Below are 22599 nucleotides of genomic sequence, written 5' to 3'. Positions count from 1 at the left end.
ACTAGCGATCTTATTATTAGTATGTTAGGATTAATTTTCAAAATATTAAAATTAAAATAAAATACGTTATTGTACAGTGATTGTTACATTTATAAAAATATTTATAGTTATTAAATTGCGGCGTTAAGTCCCGCCACTCAACACATAATACCTGTAGAATTCTATGGAAAGTGGGAAGCGAAAGTTTTTTATTACTAGATTCTCAGGTTTCCTCTGCCCACCCTGCTATGTGCAGGATATAGCGTGTATCTAAAAAATATATATAAATTATTTACACTTAGTATCACTTATCAGCTTATCGTTTTCTTTATATTTTTAAATCGGCTGATTGATTTTGCTGGAGTTTTAAATTAGATAAAAACAAAACCTCTAAAAAATTGTTTAGATACGAGGTCATCTAAGCTTACAGCAATTTCCCTCCATGTATGTTTTTATGTTACATAATTCATCTTGTCACTCACTAAGTAGATTTCATGTAAATTATTTGATAAGGGTTAAAGCGCCCAAAGGCTTCTTCCACCCTTTTAAATCTTTTAGATGTAAAGGTTGTTCCCGACAAAATACCTTTTGTTTCGCGTTTTTCGTAGGTATTATTTTAGAGATATTTTTCTGTATCAAATATATGTTTTAAGGTAACCCTTCTATGTATAATTGATAAAATTAAAATAATTCGTAAATTTCTTTGTGCTTCTTAGAAATGTTCGAATAGAATAAAGAAATAAAGAATAAAGGTTAGTCGTTTGTCAACTTTTATAATTTATGTTTGTATATAACATATTTTTTTATTTATATATATTTTACTTGTTTCCTGCTTAATTCTGTATAATAAGAAAAAAATAAGAGAAAAAATTAATATTACGTTACTAAAAACAAAACAAATAACATAGCTGCAAATATTTCAACAAAAGAAACGGTTATTTACTTAATAAATGTTACAGAAATATATTAAAATACGTTACAATATTCATTATATAGAGTGTTAAATATAGCTTTTATAATTAACACAATAAGTGGTTAAGAAATATGAGGTACCGAAAATTAATAGCAACTAATAATGTGAACACATCTGGGGCAGCTAAAATGTTGTTCTGTTAAAGTTGTAGATAAATAAATTACGTAGCCGTAGGTATGTGAAATCTCTTTCTTTTCTCTCTTCTCTTTCTTCTTCTCTCTTTTCTTTCAGTACATGACTAATATTTACAATTGATTGTGTTTTACTATCCAAATCGAGTCGAGTTTATATTGAATATGTTCTATTACATATAGTCATATAAACATATGTGAAAAAATAAAGCGTGGTTGGTTAATAATAATGAACTTATATCTAGAAGATATGATTTTCAGCCAAATAACATATAACTTATGTTATATAACCAGCATAAAATAATTATACGCGGTAGACGTTGCACGTGGTAGATGTTGATTAAATCGTCATTCGCCGCCTATGAACATCATTATGTCTCTAAAATCGAAAGAAAATAAATAACGCATCCTTATATAATTCCCTGGGCAGCGCAAAAAATATATGAAAATAATAAATATATAAAATTCTCGATAAAGCATAGTTTTAGTTCCCTCAACAAAATCACGCTGTAAGTCGGTGGCAGGGACAAATGCGATCGTAACTTACGCCCCTCGAGGTTTATACACCGGTTATTACGTACACGTTAAAAACAGGTAGTGTAGTGTATATTATACTTTATTTCACTTTTATATATCTTCCATAATATAGTGTTATGTACTAAGCATGTGCGAGTGGTTCATCACTATTTTTCTTTTATTTTACGTCACAAACACAGAAATTCTTAATACTTTGATTATATACAAAACAAGATAAAAATAAAACAAAATTGCGATGGTGGCGGAATGGCAGGTCCTGGTCTTCGGTGGCCAGTCAGGTAATAAGCCTCCGCAATATACCTGCCCTTTCAACTCATATTGCCTTATGCATCTAGCAATACGTATACCTATACGTTTTCTTTAATCAGATCATTCGAGATTAAGGCCAGTCATGTTGTAGGAGCACAAACGTGTAAACACGACAGGTTTTGGATTCAATTTCCACTCGAGGAAATGATGTATGTCTTCTTTCTTCGCCCTGGTGCCAAGGCAAACCGCGGCGTTCAGTTCCACCACTTAACACGTAATGAATCCAGAATTGGATGGAAAGTGTGGAGCGGAATGTATTAATACTCCCTCAAGCTCCCTCTACCTACCCCGCTACAGTGTGAAGCTGAAAAAGTATTTAAGTATTAAAATAATAATATTTATGTATAATAAACTTTATTGTATCCATTTTTACGTATATTATATTATATACAAGAAACTAAACCGCCATATCCAATCATTGCCCTTATCTCATAAAGACACGGCGATTTTTCTCACGACGTTGAACAAATTACATAATTTGTCTCACTAGGGCATCGTTGATCAGAATCTGTAATGCCCGTAGAAATTAATCCCGGGGGATGCAACTTTATCGGATAGGATAGTAATTTACTAGAACAATCGATGGATGATTAAAACTGTCCTAGCGTAGTTAAGGTGTAATTGAGTTTTTATTATGGCTTTCTATATAAGATGAAACAGGATGAAATAGATTAATTCATATAATTAGATTAGTTTAATTTAAATAGATTAGATTGACGGTTGTATTATTATTGCCAGTGCCAGCGCGGCGTTGAGTTCCGTAACTCAAAACGCAATGCCTCGAGAATTCAGCGGAAAATGGGGAACTAAACTGTCTTAATGCGAACGGAGTGCTTTAGCACTAGGTTCCCAGGTTCCCTCTGACTACCCTGCTATGTTTTTGCTATGTGCGGTATACAGCGCATATAAAGTTACATAAAGTTTTAGCCTACTTAGGAAATTGACAAATAATCGATAGTATAGTTATAATTTTATAGTTTCCCATCCTAAAAATGTATTGTTCCTTTATCCAGAACTTCAATACAGGCACACAAGAGAAGATCCAACAACTCACAAGTAGGTAATACGTTTTAGACATTTTCTAAGATTTATGTTAAAAACTTTCTTCATTTTTCATTTACCTAACAGCGGGTTCTCATTGCGTGAACGATTATCATTTCTTTCTTTTTATATCTTAAACTAAGTTTCGTGGGACCCTTTTCAAAATAATAAGTAATTTTTGTATCAAAGTCGGAGCGAAAATTTAAAACTCATTTAGCAATGTCATGGTGGTGGCCATAAATTTATTTTTTTGTTATAACAAACAATTAAATGTAACGCTAACGTTATTATAAAGTTTGAATTAGCTATGCTAGTTTAAAAAATATATATAATATATATCGTTAAAATTATGCATAATGAGTGCATGCATAATTTAATTTGGTAATAGTTATCATTTGAATTTTAATATGTTTTGATATCTTCCTTTAGGCGATTCATCTATTTCGATTTATTGAATCGTTTTCTACGTCAATATAGTTGACTGTATTTAAATGGATACGTCGACGGATTTTTTTATACAAATCTATTACAAGCTTAAAAACAGAGAGAGAGAACATAAGGTACGGAAGGTTAGTATTATTAAAAATATGCAGTTATCAATTAAATCATTTAATTGTTTAGCTTTATACATAGAAGTTTATGTATTAAAACGTCGAACATTATGGGACTTAACTCACATTTTGACAATGCTTGAAAGCCTTCCAAGACAAGTATACTTTCATATTCCATCTCGATTAAACTTTAAAATTAGTGTTACGCTGTTTCCTGAATAGCTGGGACACACCATGGGAACTTAAGACATATGCGTAACTTAACGCAACGTTTTAGTTTTGTCCATTGAGTGTAGATTAAACTCACATTATTTAGACACTGTCGTACTGCGTCGCGACGGCTTCCTCAAACTTTAAAATCTTATTACAAATTTTGATATTTTTAGCTCGTCACGACACAATTTAACAGTATCTGACTGTAGACGTGACGGTTGGGGATTCTGCCCTACTCAGGTCAATAATTATATTTAAATTATTTTCATTTCCCAGCTCCGGTTGACAAAGCGCAGCGTGAATTTCCTTCACTTAACAAGTAATGTCTTGATTTCTGGCAGAATATGAGTTCCAATTCCTCAGTAAGCCCTGCTCTGTAGGAAAAAGCATGAAGCTACGTGTCGATGTTACCATCTTTGTAGAAAATCATTATAGTAAACACTTTAAAATATTATAACATTACCTTCATATACATACTAACAACATTCTTACAATATTTATTGCACAAAAAAATACTTGAAGCTTCGAATAAATCATCAATTGTATAATGGGAATAATTTATGAATAATTAGTTCATAACTAATCCACCTTCGCGAATTGTTTTACTTGATATCTATATTACAGTACAGAAAATTCTTCAAGCGTGATAAGAGCTCATCATTTTCGTAGTCAGTAACCACTTCATATTCCATATTTCAAAATAACTTACGTATATATAATATAGTTTATTATAATTATAATAATATGATATGGTACAAACTAAATTAATCTAATAATATTTGGAATGTCAAGGCGTAATACTAAAAAAACAATGTTTTCTATTAATTTGTGGGTAAGATTTTGTAATGCGACTAGACAAAAACATTCGTTGCACGTGTTTGTATTCACAGACTAGTCGACACTTCGTTATTTCTTAAATCAGGCACGTTCAGTTGAAAATGCCTGTTGCAATTGCAATTCATCACACCACCTAACTCTCCTTTGGCTATACATATATTTGGTGAACGAAATTGTTCTGGCTTCCTTCTTTTACTCGAAGCTGTAGGTACAGAATAGATTGCACCTACGTCATTATCATTTCTTACATAATCATTTCTAACAAAATCATTTTTATGATACGTTTTTGGCGAACTTTCGTATACATCATGCACATCATGCAACCATTCTTCGTTATATATTTTATTACTTTTTTCTTGATATTTGGACATTATATGATTAAACATTTTAGTGTCAGTGGTGAATTCTTGTTCGGAATTGGCGTTTTCGTTTGCATATCTTTGGGACATCCAGACGTATCTCGCCATTGGCTCCTCTGGACCCCAAAGTCGTGATGGTCGGAAAGCTGAAGCGATTTTCTGAAAATGTAAATATAAATTTAAAAATATTTGAATATCAAGTTAATTTTTGAATATAAACATAGGCTGCTTTTGAATTGTGACAATAAGAAATAAAACTGATTGGAACTTTCAAGATTCCAGAGTTTAGTTCATTCGAGAGTCCCAAATTAATGTAAATTACACATTAATATTATATTTCCATACGTACAGTTAAAAAGTTATATTGTTCCTCCTTAGCTACCGCTACTGCTGCCATAACAATCATGACTGCCAGTATTCCTATGAATACTCCGCCTAGTGGCCATAATGTTTGATTTTCTTCCCAAGAACTTCTCAAAAGAGATCTTAACCACCATCCTGTGACTCCCATAAGGAATACAGGAGTCGTCCACCATGTTACTAGCCAGAAATATGGCAGCCTTGACCCGGTTACGAAATGTATGTCGACGGTAAGGTAGAACCAACCTGGAAAAGAAGAATTAAATTCTTTATTGAGATGCTTGTTCTGTAAACTTTTGAAAATCCCAACAACAACACTCGAACAGGAATTAGGTTGAAAGCTAATATGAAAACTGAGCTTTTATGAAAAGTAACTTGAAAACTAGGCGAACGAGCTTTCGAAACATCTTTTAATTATAGAAAATAAAAGATTTTCAAGATTAATTTATTTTTCTTTGTTTTTTCTTTCTTTCCCTATATTCTCTATATATATATTTGTATTTATTATGTGAATAATAATTTCGTTACACAGCCCACTATATTCTATATATATAGATATAGTTGATAACAATCAGTCCGACCCCAATGGAGTCCCAGTTAAAACACAGGCATAAATTGGTTACAATTGTTAATTCGAGTTGACCCTAACGGTCAATTGTGACAAGTTTTAACTCAATTAGCGGAACTACTGAAACATCAAAGATCACCCCGTGATTCGATTTCCAGCATCCTTCATTACTTAATTAATTAATTAAGCGTAATATTGAAATTTTTAATTGAGCAAAGCGAGCGAAGCGTTCTACTGGAGACTTTTTACACACTTTGTCGCCAATATTCTCCCAAACGGTTTGATCGATTGGGATGAAAATTTGCAAACATATAGATGATTTTAGGTGAAAAAAAATTCAAAAAAATTTAATCGACTTGAGGAATATTCATGTGACAAATTTCCCCATAGGGTTACATATAAAAAAATGTTTGTCTCCTCTTCTAGGCGCCTGCTATAGATACCGATCAGGTGATTAATGTAACTATAATTGAGTTTACAAAACAATTGATGCTCGCTTCGCTCAACATGTGATCACTACCGAGATTTTACGATCGCAGCGAGTCAAAGTTCGCGCCCCTATTTAATGCTTATATTTTATATAAGCATTATTTTTATTTCTGTTACATATATATATATATATATATATATATATATATATATATATATATATTTAATATATTTAAGAGTCACCACCAAATTCTGGACACATTTCGTATTAAGCAGCGGAGTTCAGCTACGTACCATATATAAACACAAATCCAACAACTTCTACTATTGTTGTAAACACAGCTAGGACAGGAACAGCTAGTTCATCCAGCAAGGCAGCTATGCTCATCCCCTGAGCGAGTACCGTAACTGTCAAGGCTGTACCGAGGGCGGACAGCGCACAGGCAAACATTCGCCAATGGTCGCCGGCTATACGATGTAATTTATCGTACACCGGATATAAGAGTGCTAGCTGTAATATTAACAAGTTTTTATATATTTTGATATATGTAAAATAAAATAAAATATGCTATGTAATATTTAACTTTTTTCACTTCATTATCTTCTCTCCATTTATTTACAAATTTTGGGCTAGACGAAGTTTGTAAATAGTAAATAAGCAGACTGCGGAAAATTACATTTTTTTTAATTGTCTGCAATCCTTAAAACAGTCGTTGAAATTAAATATTTTAATTCGTTGTATATTTTGTGTTAAGAAAGTTTGACCACTTAACTCGCCAGCGATTGCGAATATGCGGTTTTTAAAACAATTGTTTTTTTTTAACTTCACGCTGTATCCCGCATATAAAAGAGACGTAGTGAGTGGCGGATATTAATACCGCGATTTACGTTTACAATTTGAGAGTCAATCTTATTTAAGTCCTTTTTTAAGTGTCATTACATGATTACTTTAAATGAACGAATCATCTCTAAAATGGGAGAGAAATGGGGAACTGACTATCTCTCTGCTTGGCTTCTCTACCTTTACTGGTAAGCAGATGCTTGAAGAAAAAATATATATCTCCAAATGTGTGTAGGTACTTACTATACACAGTACGTTTAATATTGCGAGCTACCACAAGAAATAATTTTATTTCAATCGTATAAAATTGGATAATAATTGAGTTGGCAGTGAATTCAGATTATATGCAAATTTTAATAAGGTGACCGACTACGGTTGCAGCTGGCACAAAATATTCTCATGAATGCTGTTTATTTAGAATTATACATTGCAGACTAGATGAATTTATAAATATTCTTAATTTTAATAGATTTATTTACCATTTTGTTTTTTCCTTTTCATGTTATTTAAATAAGATACTTCGTTTTATTATATAATAATAATAATATTTTAAATAGATTAGGAAACTTTGTAAGTCCTCTTTAATATAGATAATTTAACAGTATTTTTTTATTTCCTAAGTGTTATCTTTTATACATGGTAAACATAAAACTTATAAGCTTCATGGGATGTGAGAAAATAACATTATAATATAAAATACATAGCAAAAATTGCTTAAACGAAGTGTTTTAGTACCTACATATAAAAATATAATGAAATATCACACATATAAATAAAATGAAAGTGATAGTTATAGTTAAGTGCATATTATAGTTATTTAAACGATACTAAAACACAAATAAACAATTTAAAAAATGGTGTCTGTGTGTCTTTCTTTTTGTCCAGGCTAATCTCCAGAACTGCTGAACTGATCTATATGGGACTTTCAGTGAAAGATAGATAGATTGTGGAGAAACATATAGACTACTTTGATCCCAGAATTTCCACGGAGTCGTTTTACAGTATATAGTCGTACGAGTACCTACCAACCAACCTAATATATAAATATAATTTTAAAATAAATTAAACATTTATCTATTAAATACTATTTAATTATAATAAAAACGTTTCTATAAACTCACCACAGTGATTACGCCTGAGATAAATATCACAGCAAAGGCCAGTAAAGGCCATTCCTTAGATCTCTTCTCTGATATAGAAGATTGATATATTAACACTAAAATGGCTATAAAACTACTCTCCTTGGTACCCTCGCCGCCTATGGACTGCCACATAAAAACTGACAACCAACCGGTTAATAAATTAGTTATTGTTATAAATGTTGATGTCCTGGAACAGAAATTGTAACTTTTTACTTGGTTTTAGTATTTTGTGAAGTAAGCAAGGAGAACATAGAGTTAGGACACTCCGAAGTTAAAAAAAATCTTTGTTAAGAGTAGATATACTTAGAATAGAAATAATATTTAGAGGCATCACGTTGTATCCCGCTCTTAGTGACTTAGTGTTAAGACACTCCGTTCCCCATTTAAGATATAGGCACGAATTTTTATTTCATAGTTTCTTTTTTATAGAAGATAGATAGATAGAAAAGTTATTATAAAAAAAAAGAAACATATTAACTTACCATCGCACATCCGAATGTCTGTACACAGTACCACCAGCGCTCACCAAGTAACCACTGACCACCTGCGTCGACAGCAACGCTTGCACTAAACCACTATGCCATATATACGGTTGGGTTAACGGCAACCAATGTTCACACGATTCTAACATTGTTGGTAATGTGTTTATATCTGATAAGAATATTGTTAACACTACGGCTATGGTTATGATGACCGGTGTTAAAGTTATAAGGGATATCCTGAGAGTCGATCGGAGGCGATATAACCTGTAAGAAATTGATTTTTTTATATATATGTTATTTACTGGTATTTCTTGGGTCTGAGGTCTATTTAGAATAAAAATATTTTATTTTGACTTTAGCTTCTACTTATTAGAAGGGAAAGCAGAACTGATCAGAACTCTCTGAAACAGGAAACACTAATTTCAGTGACAAAATACTCTTCTTTACCTAAAACTTTTGGTTTTTTTACTACTACTACTACTTCTAAATAAAATGAAATCCACGACCACTGCATACAATCAAACAACTCTCAACTGCGCCTTAACAATGTTAAAGATAAAACAATCGTTTAATATTAATTAATATTACATTTTTAATAAAATAAAATGATTATGTTCTCTTTACATATTATATGTGGTTATATAATTAATTAAAAGTAATCTGAGATAGGATATCAAAATGAGTGTGTCGATTAAAGGCATTTAAGTCTTTTGTTCGAAATAGTTAATGAAACCATTTGAGAGGGTTGGCTATTAGTGACAAAATTTGCGGTCAATTGAATGAAAATAGTCACTGTGTTCATTATGGAAGGATTATTAAAATATTATATATTAATATTTGTTCTAGAATTAAATTGAATGTTTTAGAATTTAGAGCATTATGCATCGTTTTTGGGTAATGCTCATTGAATAGCGTAAAAGGGTAGTTAGTTAAAATATAGAAAATGTATTTATGAAAAATACTTAAATAAATAATTAATTTGTAGAAAGCACCCTTAGCACTGATTTATAATAAACTTAAATGCACTTCAAATTCATATATTATATGAATTTGAATAAATCTTTGAATATTATTAAATTTTTATTTATGAAATAAGTAATTTTGTAAAAAAATAAGATTTATTGTCATTCACATTTTCATATCGAAATATTCATTAAACTAATAAATAAACTCACATTGAACTAATTTGTTCGTGATTCAAATTAATTATAAGTATTATAATGATAATATATTATTTTACCGCTCGCTATTTACGAAAACAATGTCATAGTATAATGAGTACTTACATAATGGGCACAAAGAACCATAAAACGAATATTAAAATTGCCATTACGCCGAGATACTGTGGTTGCTCAGTGAATGGCGCCAAAAACGTCGAGCTGAAATTATTAATGTGATATATTTTTATTCAAATTACCACTTGTTTATACGAAAAATATTTCAATTGGTCCCTTTTTGTATGCCAAAGTGAATTCTTTTGGTATGGGATAAAGTAGAAAATTATATAGCAATGTTAATCGGCGGTCAAACTGACAATTGCTGTGAATAAAATATCAGGCGCAACATAAAAAGTAGTTACAGATATTAACTGAAAATGAATTTGTTTGTATATTGTAATTTGTTTTGTATTCCAATATTTAAATATATATATATATATGTTTTAAGCCACTATTTTTACTTTAGCGTACTATTTTTAAATAACACAAGCATTTTAAAGTCGAATTGTCGAAAGTCAAAACAATTTAGATTAATTTACTCACTTAAAACATTCGGATGCATTCATTTTATTTTCGTATCCATTCTGAAAGTTTAAAACAACATAAATCTTTGTAGTTTATATTTTTCTAACTTCGCTAACTCTTTATATCGACAGATGGAGAAAACGAAAAAGAACTCCATTTTCCCTAGTGGGAATTGAACCCACAACTGCTGCACCATGATGACTTAATTCATCATAATATTAAATTATTTGCAGCCGCATTTGCAGATGTCTGTTAGCATTATTTTTTTCTTTTGATTGAATCTATTATAATGAATGTAAAACACATTTAATGACTGCAGTATAAAGAGAACCTCAAAGAAAGTGTGTCCAATCAGATAATTTCCAACTAATGCAAAACACCTGAATTCCAGACACATTTTATTATATCAGAACAGAGAAAAAAAAAATTAATCACTCCCTCCTATGGACATCAAACACCCAACCATTGCATTTATAATCAGATTCAATTTCACTGCGCCACAATAGAATCACTTTAAAATTATTTCAAGAATACGTTACACAATAATTCATATTATTAAAAAGCTTTTTCCCCGTGTAATAAAAAAAACTAATTTATTCTAAAAACCAATAAGTACTTATCTATCTATCTATCTTTAGTAAATAGTCAAAATTCTACCGGAGTCAAATGAAGTTTAGTGCAATCCTTTAAAGGGAATGTTCCTTTCCCGATCCATATCATGTAAGCTGCCGATAACGAGGTGTATATTAAGCTGTAGACGCAGCATAGGAATGATGTGAGGATTTTCAAGTGACCGACTCCTGGAAGAGAAATTAATACTGAGAAATGAATGTATTAGATTCATATAGTTTATAGTAAAGAATATTTATAGTTTTAAATTGTTTCTAAATATTTGCACAATTATAAATATTAGTAGAATTTCTTAAGCAATTTTTATTCAAAATCTATTTAGGCAAACAGTATTAAATAATAATTAAAAAATAAAATTAAAAATAATTTGCATGCATTATTTCTAATAAATTATCAGTTCACATATACTTCTCTCGTATTTAAAAAGAAAATCAAACATCCCACCCACCACGCAAAATCGGCACGGCCCGCCACACACCCACTGCATCTTGCTGACTTAACTGACCCATAGCGAGCTGTAGAAGCGTTGTGGGTAACGCCACGACAAGCAGCCAAAAGGAGTATATAACCAAATATGGCACCTCTCCATACTTTATCGCCTCTCTCGGTAAGCGTACTAAGTTGAACAGGGTGAACGATATCGCGATTGTGCATATTTGTGTCTTGAACACTTCGATTACCCGTCTGACTGTCTGAAAAAAAGAAAATATTATATATAGCTAGTTGGTTGAGGCCATCGTGGCGTAGTGGGGAGGAATTCAGCGGAAAGTGGGGAACGGAAGAGCCTTAATGGGGAATGAAGTATCTTAGACTAGGTTCCCAGGTTCCTTCTGCCTACCCTGCTATGTGCATGTGACTTTTTTAACAAAAAAATATCATAATATATCAAATATTTTATAAAAATACGACGTAGCTAAACTTATACCTGTGTGTCTCTTAAAATAAGTCTATTTATCTGTACAAACAAATAATTAGTTATTTATTACTTAGTTAGTTACGATATTTATTTATTAATTGGTTACGTTAATGTTTTTTTGTTGTTAGAATTTTTTTCTATAATTTATGAGAATTTTATTAAGTCCTTTCTCTGTATCCGGTTTTTTTTATATATACGAAGTGAAAACAAATGAAAAGAAAGAAATAAATGAAGTAGCAATTTTAACTTCTATGAATATAAGAACCTAAGAATAGAACATCTATTTTGGTTCAACCCAGTCTTGAAGCAAAATCCAATGTAATTGGGAAATATTGACAGAACGAAGAAAATAGATTTTTCAATGATCTGAAATCCATAAAATTTTCCTTATTTTTGTCATTTTCCTTTCCATAATATAAAAAAAAGTTCTGACGAAAAAAACACATTTTTATAAAATTAATGAATAAAATAAAAGAGTACAGATCCACTGTATACAGTCACTAAGGTAGAAAAAGTATCAAAAGAAATAGAAATTATCTTATTTATAATCGTGGATAGTTGCCCCTGGGGCGACTATACCTTCTTGATATAGATACTTGATAGATTACTTTTTTATTTACGAAATAATTAAATACGAATTGACATAGAAATATAATAAATATTATAAATTATAATATAATGTGTGAATAGAAAGAAAAGTAGGCTGATATCACGATCAGTTATAAAATTATTCAATAGAAATTACTGGACAAAATACTAGCAATACCTGTCAATTTTTTTTGTTATTTTTGATCGGAAAGACAAAACCAAATTATATGTTTATAGTTTTTAAAACACTTAGTCTCTATATCTATAAGAAGCCTCTTTACAATTACTATTAACAATTTCATTAAAGTTTTATGCTTTAAACGCCCCTAAAATTATGTAATGAAAGTCGAGGCAACTATCCCACTGCGGCTATCGAATATCCAGGTTTTACCCTATACCAATTAGAAACCTGCTTCCTCATATATGATATTCTTGATTTCACAATGCTGTAAAAAATCTATGCTAAACAAAAAATAATTAACTGAGACATTTACACATTAAAATATTGGAAAGAATCTTAATAGGGTTCTGGATATTTCACAGATCGCAATTAATATTTATAAGTGAAAATAGTCATCTTTATCCAGACATTTTATTCAATTAGACGGGGTCTAAGCAATAAATAATCATGAATGCTAAGTCTAAAACGAGATAAAAATCGTGGCTAACTGGTCGTTAAAACATTTCTCTGGTTGTGATTCTAAAAATAGATTGAATATGAATAATACAACAGTAAAGCAATTAGTGTCACTTTTATAATCGACGTTAGTGGTGCAGAGGTTTAATGACAGAATTTACACGGGAAAATTATTTTATTTAAATTATTATATACAAACACGCAATGTCTCAAAATTGAACGAAAAGTGCATAACGGAATGTCTTAATATCAAGTTCATCGTGCCTAGCTTGCTAAATAGGTAAAAACATGTAGGTTTATAATATTTATTAATAAACAAGTTATTTTTAACATTGTAACCATACGTTTTTCGCCATCGCCGTTGAGATGTGACCAATAGACAGCGATGGTTCTCCATTCATATCAGACTAGGAATTATTATTTACTAGCGATCGAATCCCAGCTTTGCCTACTATAAAATGTTTTTTTTCCTCGGAACTACTTTAGTGATATAATAACATAATAATTTTAAAGGCAATATAGACATTTAAAATTAAAATTTCAGACAATGGCTATACACAACACTATCCTTGCACCATAACAATACATAAATGTGCAAAGATGAAAAAATCTATTCATCAAGTTGCGTTCAGAAAACGTGAGCGCATTCTATGCATCGATCACCTTAAGTAGTAATTACGTAAGAATTTTAATATCTATACAGTGTACGTGATTTACGCTATTAGCTACGGTGTATTCTTGGAATCCTTGAAAGAGGCTATCGTTGTTAATATTATAAAAAAAAAAACTTTGACCCAGTTCTTATAATAACATAATATTGATATTCTGTTGAGAAGAATCCTCTTAACACTCACACCCTCGCTCTCCTCCTCTTGGGACATGTGATCCGATTATGTTGATTATAAATGCTTGTATATCGACTGAGGCGTTGAGTCACACGTAATATCTCAGAAAATGGAGAACGGAGTGTCTTAGCATTATTTTTCCTTTCGCGTAGGTATATTGAAGGTTCTCACTAAGATATTGTTACACTACATTAATTTAGTTAAAGAAATTATGTGGTGCGTGAACGCCAAAATGTGGCAGTTATAGGAAATGAAAATACTAAAATGTATACAAGTTTTGCGGCGTTGAATTCCGCCATTGAACACGCAAAGCCTCCAGAATTAAGCGTAAAGTGAACCTGGTTCCCAGGTTTCCTCCACCTACCCTGTTATTTCTGGGATATAACATGAAGCTAAAAAAGGGGAAGCTGAACTCGACTTTGTGAATTATTATCTGATCAGGCAAATATAAATAATTCACTTCCTGGATGCGGGTATTTAATTCATGACTATCATGACAATTTTTTTTCTAATAATTTATTAAAATACTTATATAGCGTGTACACTCGCATTTAACCTTAAACTAAAAATTGTTACCTCGACCGGGTATTGTATTCACAATATCCGCTATACAAGCAAATTCTTATCACTAACGTCAAATTGCAACTACTTTATTTCTTTAATACACCTATTAAAACAACGTTAGGTGGCTTCAAACAAAACAAGGACAGATAATTCTTAAACGTCAAACAACTAAAATTAGAAGTAATATAACAAAATTACCGACTATTTGAGAACGTTGATACTTAAGTTAAAAATCTTCTCGTTTCATTGTATTTTAAATGCTCGGAAAATGGTAATAATTCGTAATCATTATAATGATTCTTGAACAAAACATGTAAATTGGGTATTACCATATTATGACGTCAAGACGATATATAATTTTGATGTATTTTATTTTTGTTATTTTTTTTTCATAGTATAATCGAGCTATATATTACATTTATTTCTATAAAAAATATAAGTACATAAAATATCATTTAAGCAATAAGATTGAGCATCGCAGTAAAATGTAATGGTTAAGCCTATATTTAAGTAGAAACCTGCCTTTACGCTGTACCTCGCGAACAGCAGGGTAGGTAGAGGGAACCTAATGTTAAGACGGAGTATCTTGTCGCCACGACTGGCCTCAAACTACGTTCTTTTTATGGCGTGAATAGTCCGACGCTGTACTGCTATTAACGCGATGGTTTTAGGTTCGAGGGGTTTATCTCGAAAAATGGAGAACGGAGTATCTGAGCACTATATTCCCTTTCATGTAAGTTTAATGAAAAGTCTTACTAAGGTATTGTTATTGTGTATTGTATATTTTGTTTTATTTTTCTATCCATTTAATTTATGTAATACTAGCGGACGCGCGCAGCTTCGCTTGCGTATTTAAGGGTGAATTCTAGAAAACCATGAAATATATGTTCAATTAAATATTTTTAAGAGTCTAAATATCAAATTTTATAAAAATCGGTGGCGATTTAAGAATTTTCCTATACAAACTTTCAACCCGTTATTTGCACCCTTAGGGGGTGAATTCTAGAAAACAATGAAACATGTGTTTAATTATATACGTTTAAGAGTCTGAATTTCAAATTTTAAAAAAATTGGTGCCGATTTAAAAGAAATCTATACAAACTTTCAACCCCTTATTTGCACCCTTAGGGGGAGAATTCTAGAAAACGATGAAACACGTGTTCAATTAAATACTTTTAAAAATCTAAATTACAAATTTTATAAATATCGGTGCTGATTTAATTTTTTTCCCCTTCCCTTTAGGGTTAAAATTTTTCAAAATCCCTTCTTAGTGGATGTCCAGATTACGAAAGTAAACATCTGCTCAAATTTGACGTTTCAACCATCAGCGGTTACGGCTGTGCGCGCGTCTTACCTCAGTCAGTGAGGACAAGTCCTTTTATATATATAGATTAATTGTTGCATAACGCCTGACCGCCAAATGTGGCTTAACTAAACTCTTAACAGGTAACGAAATGGAAATATTAAAAAAATACGTTTTAACTAAGTGCGATTTAAATTCACAGTAATCACGTTCATCAGATAAGTAAATCGTTTCAAATTTGTTAATATACATATTATGCATATAACTATATTAAACACTAAAATATTCCAAAAAATCTCATATAGTACTTTCGAAAAGTGTCTTAAGTGGAACTAGCGCTACATTTAGCAGCGCAGTGACAGCGTGATGTAATGTTGGTATGATATGCAAGAATAAAATGACTTCCGGTCTACATTCTAAATAGTTAACTCATATAGGTATTACATATTGAGAAATAAATCTAGTAAAGTACTAGTTTTTTCGCTTCATGCTGTATCCTGCATATAGCTAGGTAGAAGGAAGTGACGAAAGTGTTAAGATACTCCGTTTTTCAATTTTCTAGATGTTGCGTCTTGAGTGGCGGATCTGAACGCCGCGTTTGTGTTGTCACAATAGCGGAAAAATGAAAATACTTTATTCTACAAAGTGGGACTCGAACCCACAACTCGCGTCGCGTTTACAAATAGAACGTGAGGCCCCATTATTTAAATATTTTTGTTTTAACTTTTTAAGAATAAAATTTACTCTTTGATTTCAGTGTCTACTGACACATGTACATATATTATGGGCAAACGTTAATTTTTTTACTTGATAATTCAGTGTTAACTAAAAACTATTTTTCGATATTTAATTATTTGACAAAAAATATATAGAAATAATTAAAACAAAGCCACTATAAGATTTGAACCCACGAGCATCTCAGAGTCAGTAACCTTTCAACTTCGAGATGGCGTTACATTATGTTTGGCAACTAACCGTAAAAGGAATAGTTTTGTAGAAGTTATACAACCAAGAGTAAAACTTTAACTCCCAAATTAACCTCATATTGTCTTTATAGCTTTCATTAATACGCTAATAGAAAAGTTATTGTCTTATTATATAATACGAGTATATAAGTTATTTTACTTTTAGCAGTTATTCTTACTATAAAAGGCGAAAACAAATCTTCTCTAGATGTGGGTGACAAGTGACAATGTTTTGAAAACTTTTACCGTATTCGAGTCATAGCCGCTGCTACTGAGCAAACATTATAACACAAACACTATTGAACAACTGTTTCTAAGTACTCTGTACACTATACTTCATTATAATTATTAAAAAATTTAATAAAATTAATAAATAAATAAATTAATTAATTTTATGAAAAAAATAATGACTGTATATATAGGGCTGGTTTGGATTGACTTGATTGTAACACGAAACGACTATGATCGTTGCTTGGCTTAAAATCTTACTTTACTTATATATCTAATATAATATTTATTTCGATTTACAATTGTCTTAGAGATATTTGTAATAGATTTCCACATTACGTTTTCCCTCTCTTTATGGCGTTAGAATCTATCCCGTCATTGCTGACTCGGGAATAACTTCTTTTACGATACAAATTTTCGTTTTTCTACGATACAAATTTGTAGCTACTTTCATCGTAGACGTTCTAACTACGGCATAACATCTTAAATACTTAAAAAACAAAAAATATTTTAAAACAAAAAAAATAAAGACAACATTTTTGGCACTTTGAAGTTAAAAACAAAAATTCTTTCCATGTCGTCATTTCCTGAAGCCCGCGGCTAAAGAACTTTTAAATTTACTTTGCCATTGTTTTCTGTTGGTCCTCAGTTTGTTGAAACAATTCATCATGAGATTAGCTAATTAGCTTTGACCTCACATGACTTTTGTGTAAAAAACATAACAAAATATAACTTTATATATAAAATATTCATCTGGTGGCGGTAACAATGAAATATTAAGCAAAAATTTAAACTTGGCCTTGGAATTTGGATGATAATTATAATCATTGTCTAAGAATCAAGTTTTCTGTGTTACTTTGTTATTTAAATCTTTCAGAAATATTAATTAGTGTTAGACTGTCATTAAATCGGTGACTAACTGCATCTACGTAGTGGTTTTCAGTTACTGTAACGATAACTATGGTTTTTGATTACGAGTTCCTTAGAAGGCTTAATGATAAGTTTGTAATTTAAAACAGTATTGAAAGACGAATCTTATTATATAATATGAAAATTATTTTATACGTACTGATATAACGAGAGTTTCATTTCAATATTTTTTTATATATATTTCGTGTAAAGCTGTCTCTGTAAGCCGGGCGTTATAGGGGTTAGGTCTTTGAGATCTATGATATTTTATTTCACTTATAGTTTAATTATTTGCTACTACCTACTTTATTTCAGGGCTATTTGAAATTTACTGAAAATCAATCTTTATACGAACTAATATCAGCTAATCGTTCATTTAAATAAGGCCTGATTTTTTTTTCATTTCAGCATTGCCAAAAAAGATTTCTCTTTATAAATTTAGTACCAGGTACTTAAGGATTTTCCAGAAAAAATATATTTTTAATCATTTAGGAAAAAGATCCATGTAAAATTCACCAAAAAGTCACAGATACAGAAGCGGATACAAAAATCCAAATAAATGTTGGTAATAAAACATTACTTAATTACGTAAATCATGCCCGCGTATAATACTTTGCTAAATTCCAATACCAAATTTTTAAAAAGAAAAAACAGCCACAAAAACAACCAGAAACTTTTGAAAGAATTAAAATATTTTTAACACTTTAAATAATTTAAGGCAATGAAAATGCTAATTTAGCGAAAACAAAAAGGGGGCTAACTACGTTTATAGTTTAAAATTAAAATTATTTTCGCATACTGTTTTGAAATAAATCAGTTAATTATATTAAAAAAAATCTAGTCGGTCACACCTACATTTTATATGAAATTAACAACAAATATAAATACATTTGTTGAGATTTTATTCTGTAATATGAATTTTTTTTTTTTTGGTTAGTTTTCCTTTATTTGTATTGTAAGTCAGTAACTTCTCACTTCTTGTTGTACGTCCGCAAACTTAAGTTTATCAACTTTTCTTAGTTACACTTTTCATTGACCGGCAATCCTGAAATTGATACGGACCCCTCCGTGGGCGTGTCCGACTCGCACTTGAGCGGTATTTTCGAATTTTTTTCTTAATAAAGAATTACCGAGAAGTTTGACGTTTACTGCATGATTGTAATAGTAACGCCTCGTTGGTCTAGTAAATCGACTATACAACTTTAAAGAAAGCTTATGGTTCAAATACTCAATATAGAATATCACTCATAATTAAATTTCATTAAAAAAGACAGTAAAATTAAAAAAATACCCCATCATCATCTAAATTTCTTTTTTCTTCATCACGCTGTAGTCCGTGCACAGCAGGGTCTATCTAAATGCTGAAGGACTCATAAAGCCATAAAAAAAATTAAAGTAAAATTTCACAGTTCTTAATATCAAAGCAAGTTTTTGATTTAATTTCTTCTGTAATATAACAAGAGACTTAAATGACAGGGAGCGTAACGAGATCGCACGGCACGTTTTCTTTAACACGCAATGAATATTTCCCTTTAGTATAGGGCATGATAAACTATTGATTTTTCATTATTGATACTTATTTATGTTCTTAAATTGTAATATATATTATGGTGTTGGTAAAATAAAAGAAACCAGATCTACGATTTACTTACTGTACATATGAATGTATAATTTTATTTAGACTATTAGGTCTTCAATCTGTTTGGGTCTCTTTCAATTTCTTTTTTATTGTAGCCTAATCGTGAGAGGAATTTCGTTGAATCTTATCGAGTTTTATACTTTTTTATACTTACTCTTTATTATTAAACACGTTTCACAATTAGGTACCTTCGTAAGTTAAAATAATTTGTATAAATTTGAGTATTACAAATTATACCCTGATAGAGTAATATATAAATACCAAACGTTATTTATATAGTACACGATCTAATACTTATAAAAAAAGGAATTTCAAATAAGGTTTATTATCTGCCAATAAATTGGTACAATTACATATAACATCAGAACGTTGGATAGCGGAAATTAATTCCGCAATTCCAAAGCCATAATCAACACAGCTATTTTCACTGGATTGTTATTAGAAATGAAAATGTAACGGTAATGTATGAATACTTTCATTGGCTACCCAGTTGCAATACATTTATCATAATGTGGTAACTAGCACCCGCTACCAGCATGGAAAAATAGAATCATCTAGAGTAATTAATAATTTTATAATTGATTGATCTCTTCATTCCTTTTTTTTATATTCTAAGCAATATATAATGTAGGTGTATATCTCCGGAAGTACTAGTTGGAATTGAAAAATTTCTATATGAGGTATAAAAAGTACTTTTAGTGAATCTACAATTATAAAATTTATCAAAAAAAGATAACTTACATTACAAAAAAATAAAAATAAAGCCCTTTATTTATTTGATATGCTTGTTTATATAAAACTTATTTTTTTAGTTAACTTCATACAGAATGCGTGCATGTTCCCGAAAATTTAAGTTTGAATAATTTATATAATTATAATTTTTAGAAGTCACCGTCACGTGACTACAATCATGAAATTGGTATCAACATAGTGCGCGAGATCGACTCGCTCTTGAAAGATTTTTTTATATACATATAACCCTGAATGAGCATAGAACCCACGACCATACCGTATTTATTGCTCTACAAAATCGTAATGGCATTACGTCAAAATAATTTCTATCCAATAACTCGTATTACAACCATTTATATTCTAACATAAATAATTGAGACATTCACTCAAGTTTTACACTACTGTAATCTTTACTGAATGACTATACATATGTATATCGATATATAATGAGTTTCAAGATTATTTTCACATTAGTTCTGAGTATAAGATAAATCGGTGTATCGTCCGTACATCGCGTGTCCATTTCCCTCTCATCAATACATTACTTTACTTTTAATTTCTATTGAGCTGTTGTCAAGATTGGTTTGGAAACGTGCAAAAAATATATAAATCATTGCAGCAATTTGTATTGAAGTAAAAGACTAATACATATGTAACTTATGTAACATTTATCATATTATAAATATTGCATTGGGTTCCCAGGTTCCCTCTGCTAACCTTGTTATATGTCTGCATACAGCACGAAGTTTCTAATAATACTGGCTGAGACGTGCTATGGAGCGAGCTATGCTCGGAGTCTCTTTGAAGGATAAAATCAGAAATGAGGTTATCCGGAAAAGAACCGGAGTTACCGACATCGCTCGCAGAATTAGTACGTTGAAGTGGCAATGGGCTGGACACATCTGTCGAAGGACCGATGGCCGCTGGAGCAGACGAGTCCTTGAGTGGAGACCGCGGATCGGCAAGCGTAGAGTAGGGCGCCCTCCAGCTCGATGGACCGACGACCTAAAGAAGGTTGCTGGCTTCGACTGGATGCGGAAGGCGGAGGATCGAGAACTTTGGCGCACCCTGGGAGAGGCCTATGTCCAGCAGTGGACCCGAAAAGGCTGATTTGATTGATTGATTGATTGAGATTATAACAACGGTTATGGGTTCGATCTCACTCAAGAAAATGAATAATTTTCATTTCCTCACTTTGCTAAAACACTCTCTGCCTATCCTGCTATATGCGGGATACAGCGTGAATCAAAAAAATGTTAAGCAGTCTTTTTACAATATAGAAGTAGATTACTAGAATATTCTGATTTACGATACATAGTTTAAAATTTTGAATGAGTCTAGTCGAAAGCGTAACAATATCTTGAGGTGGCGCTGGATGCTTGAAAATTTATTAAAATAAAATGCGATTTTATGTACGTCATATATATATTTCCTTTACTTAACATATTCTATAATAAACATAAATGAGTATAAAAAAAGCAATTTTCCCGGAAAGTCAAGTTATCTTGGAATTTAAATTAAGCATTTATTTGTGACAATTACTTTTAAGCACATTGATAAAGGTACATCCGTTCTTAATATAATCAATTTTATTATTCGCAAAAGTATCGTATTTTAGTTTTTTTTATACACAGTTAGGTAAGTCATTTATGTAGCTTGTGTTAATTAGTTACATGATAAGAATGTGGAGTTTCTATTTACTGTATTAGAGTCATGGGAGTGGTCCGTGACTATCCCCGAATATGATTGATGCCCATCCCAGAAATTTTACTAAAAAACTAACTTAAAAAAACAACGTTTACACGACCATATCTGTTCAAAGTCCAGGCCCTCCCAGAGAATAACTCTAGATACGGTAATGAGGGGAAGAGTACCAAATATAATAACTCCACAGTGATTCTCTTTAACCGACTTCTGTAAGAAAAGGAGGTTATCAATTCGACTGTATTTTTTTTTTTTACTTTTATCATGCTTTACAATTGCACTTTACCTTGTATTATTACTAGATATAAACAAGGAAATATAATAAAATAATCAGAAAATAACTATAAAAATAGAGACGCTTATAAGGAAAATATATATTTTCAGTAATAACTTGTATAATTATCATATATCTATTATTAGATTTGAACCCACAACCTTCATGGTC

General features: G+C 30.9%; 1 protein-coding gene across 2 annotated transcripts in view; it reads right to left on the bottom strand.

Moving 5' to 3' along the window:
* Positions 1-3563: 3563 nt before the first annotated feature.
* The window catches only part of LOC146528626 (sodium-dependent dopamine transporter-like), a 47947-nt gene continuing 28911 nt past the window's right edge, over positions 3564-22599 (bottom strand). For both annotated transcript variants that reach the window (XM_085203427.1, XM_085203426.1), the window contains exons 2-10: positions 11573-11816; positions 11152-11294; positions 10513-10553; positions 10039-10131; positions 8753-9016; positions 8250-8457; positions 6582-6798; positions 5280-5536; positions 3564-5089 (exon numbers count right to left, since the gene is read on the bottom strand). In XM_085203427.1, the coding sequence (XP_085059553.1) occupies positions 4619-5089; positions 5280-5536; positions 6582-6798; positions 8250-8457; positions 8753-9016; positions 10039-10131; positions 10513-10553; positions 11152-11294; positions 11573-11816 (1938 nt within the window). In that variant the 3' untranslated portion in view covers positions 3564-4618. The remainder of the gene's footprint in view (positions 5090-5279; positions 5537-6581; positions 6799-8249; positions 8458-8752; positions 9017-10038; positions 10132-10512; positions 10554-11151; positions 11295-11572; positions 11817-22599) is intronic.

This window comes from Heliconius melpomene, chromosome 19 (assembly GCF_056956725.1).
Source record: "Heliconius melpomene rosina isolate 202511_hmr_F chromosome 19, ASM5695672v1, whole genome shotgun sequence".
Lineage (NCBI taxonomy): Eukaryota > Metazoa > Arthropoda > Insecta > Lepidoptera > Nymphalidae > Heliconius > Heliconius melpomene.
The sequence above is the reverse complement of the archived record's forward strand: the minus strand, read 5'-3'. Positions and strand labels throughout refer to the sequence as shown.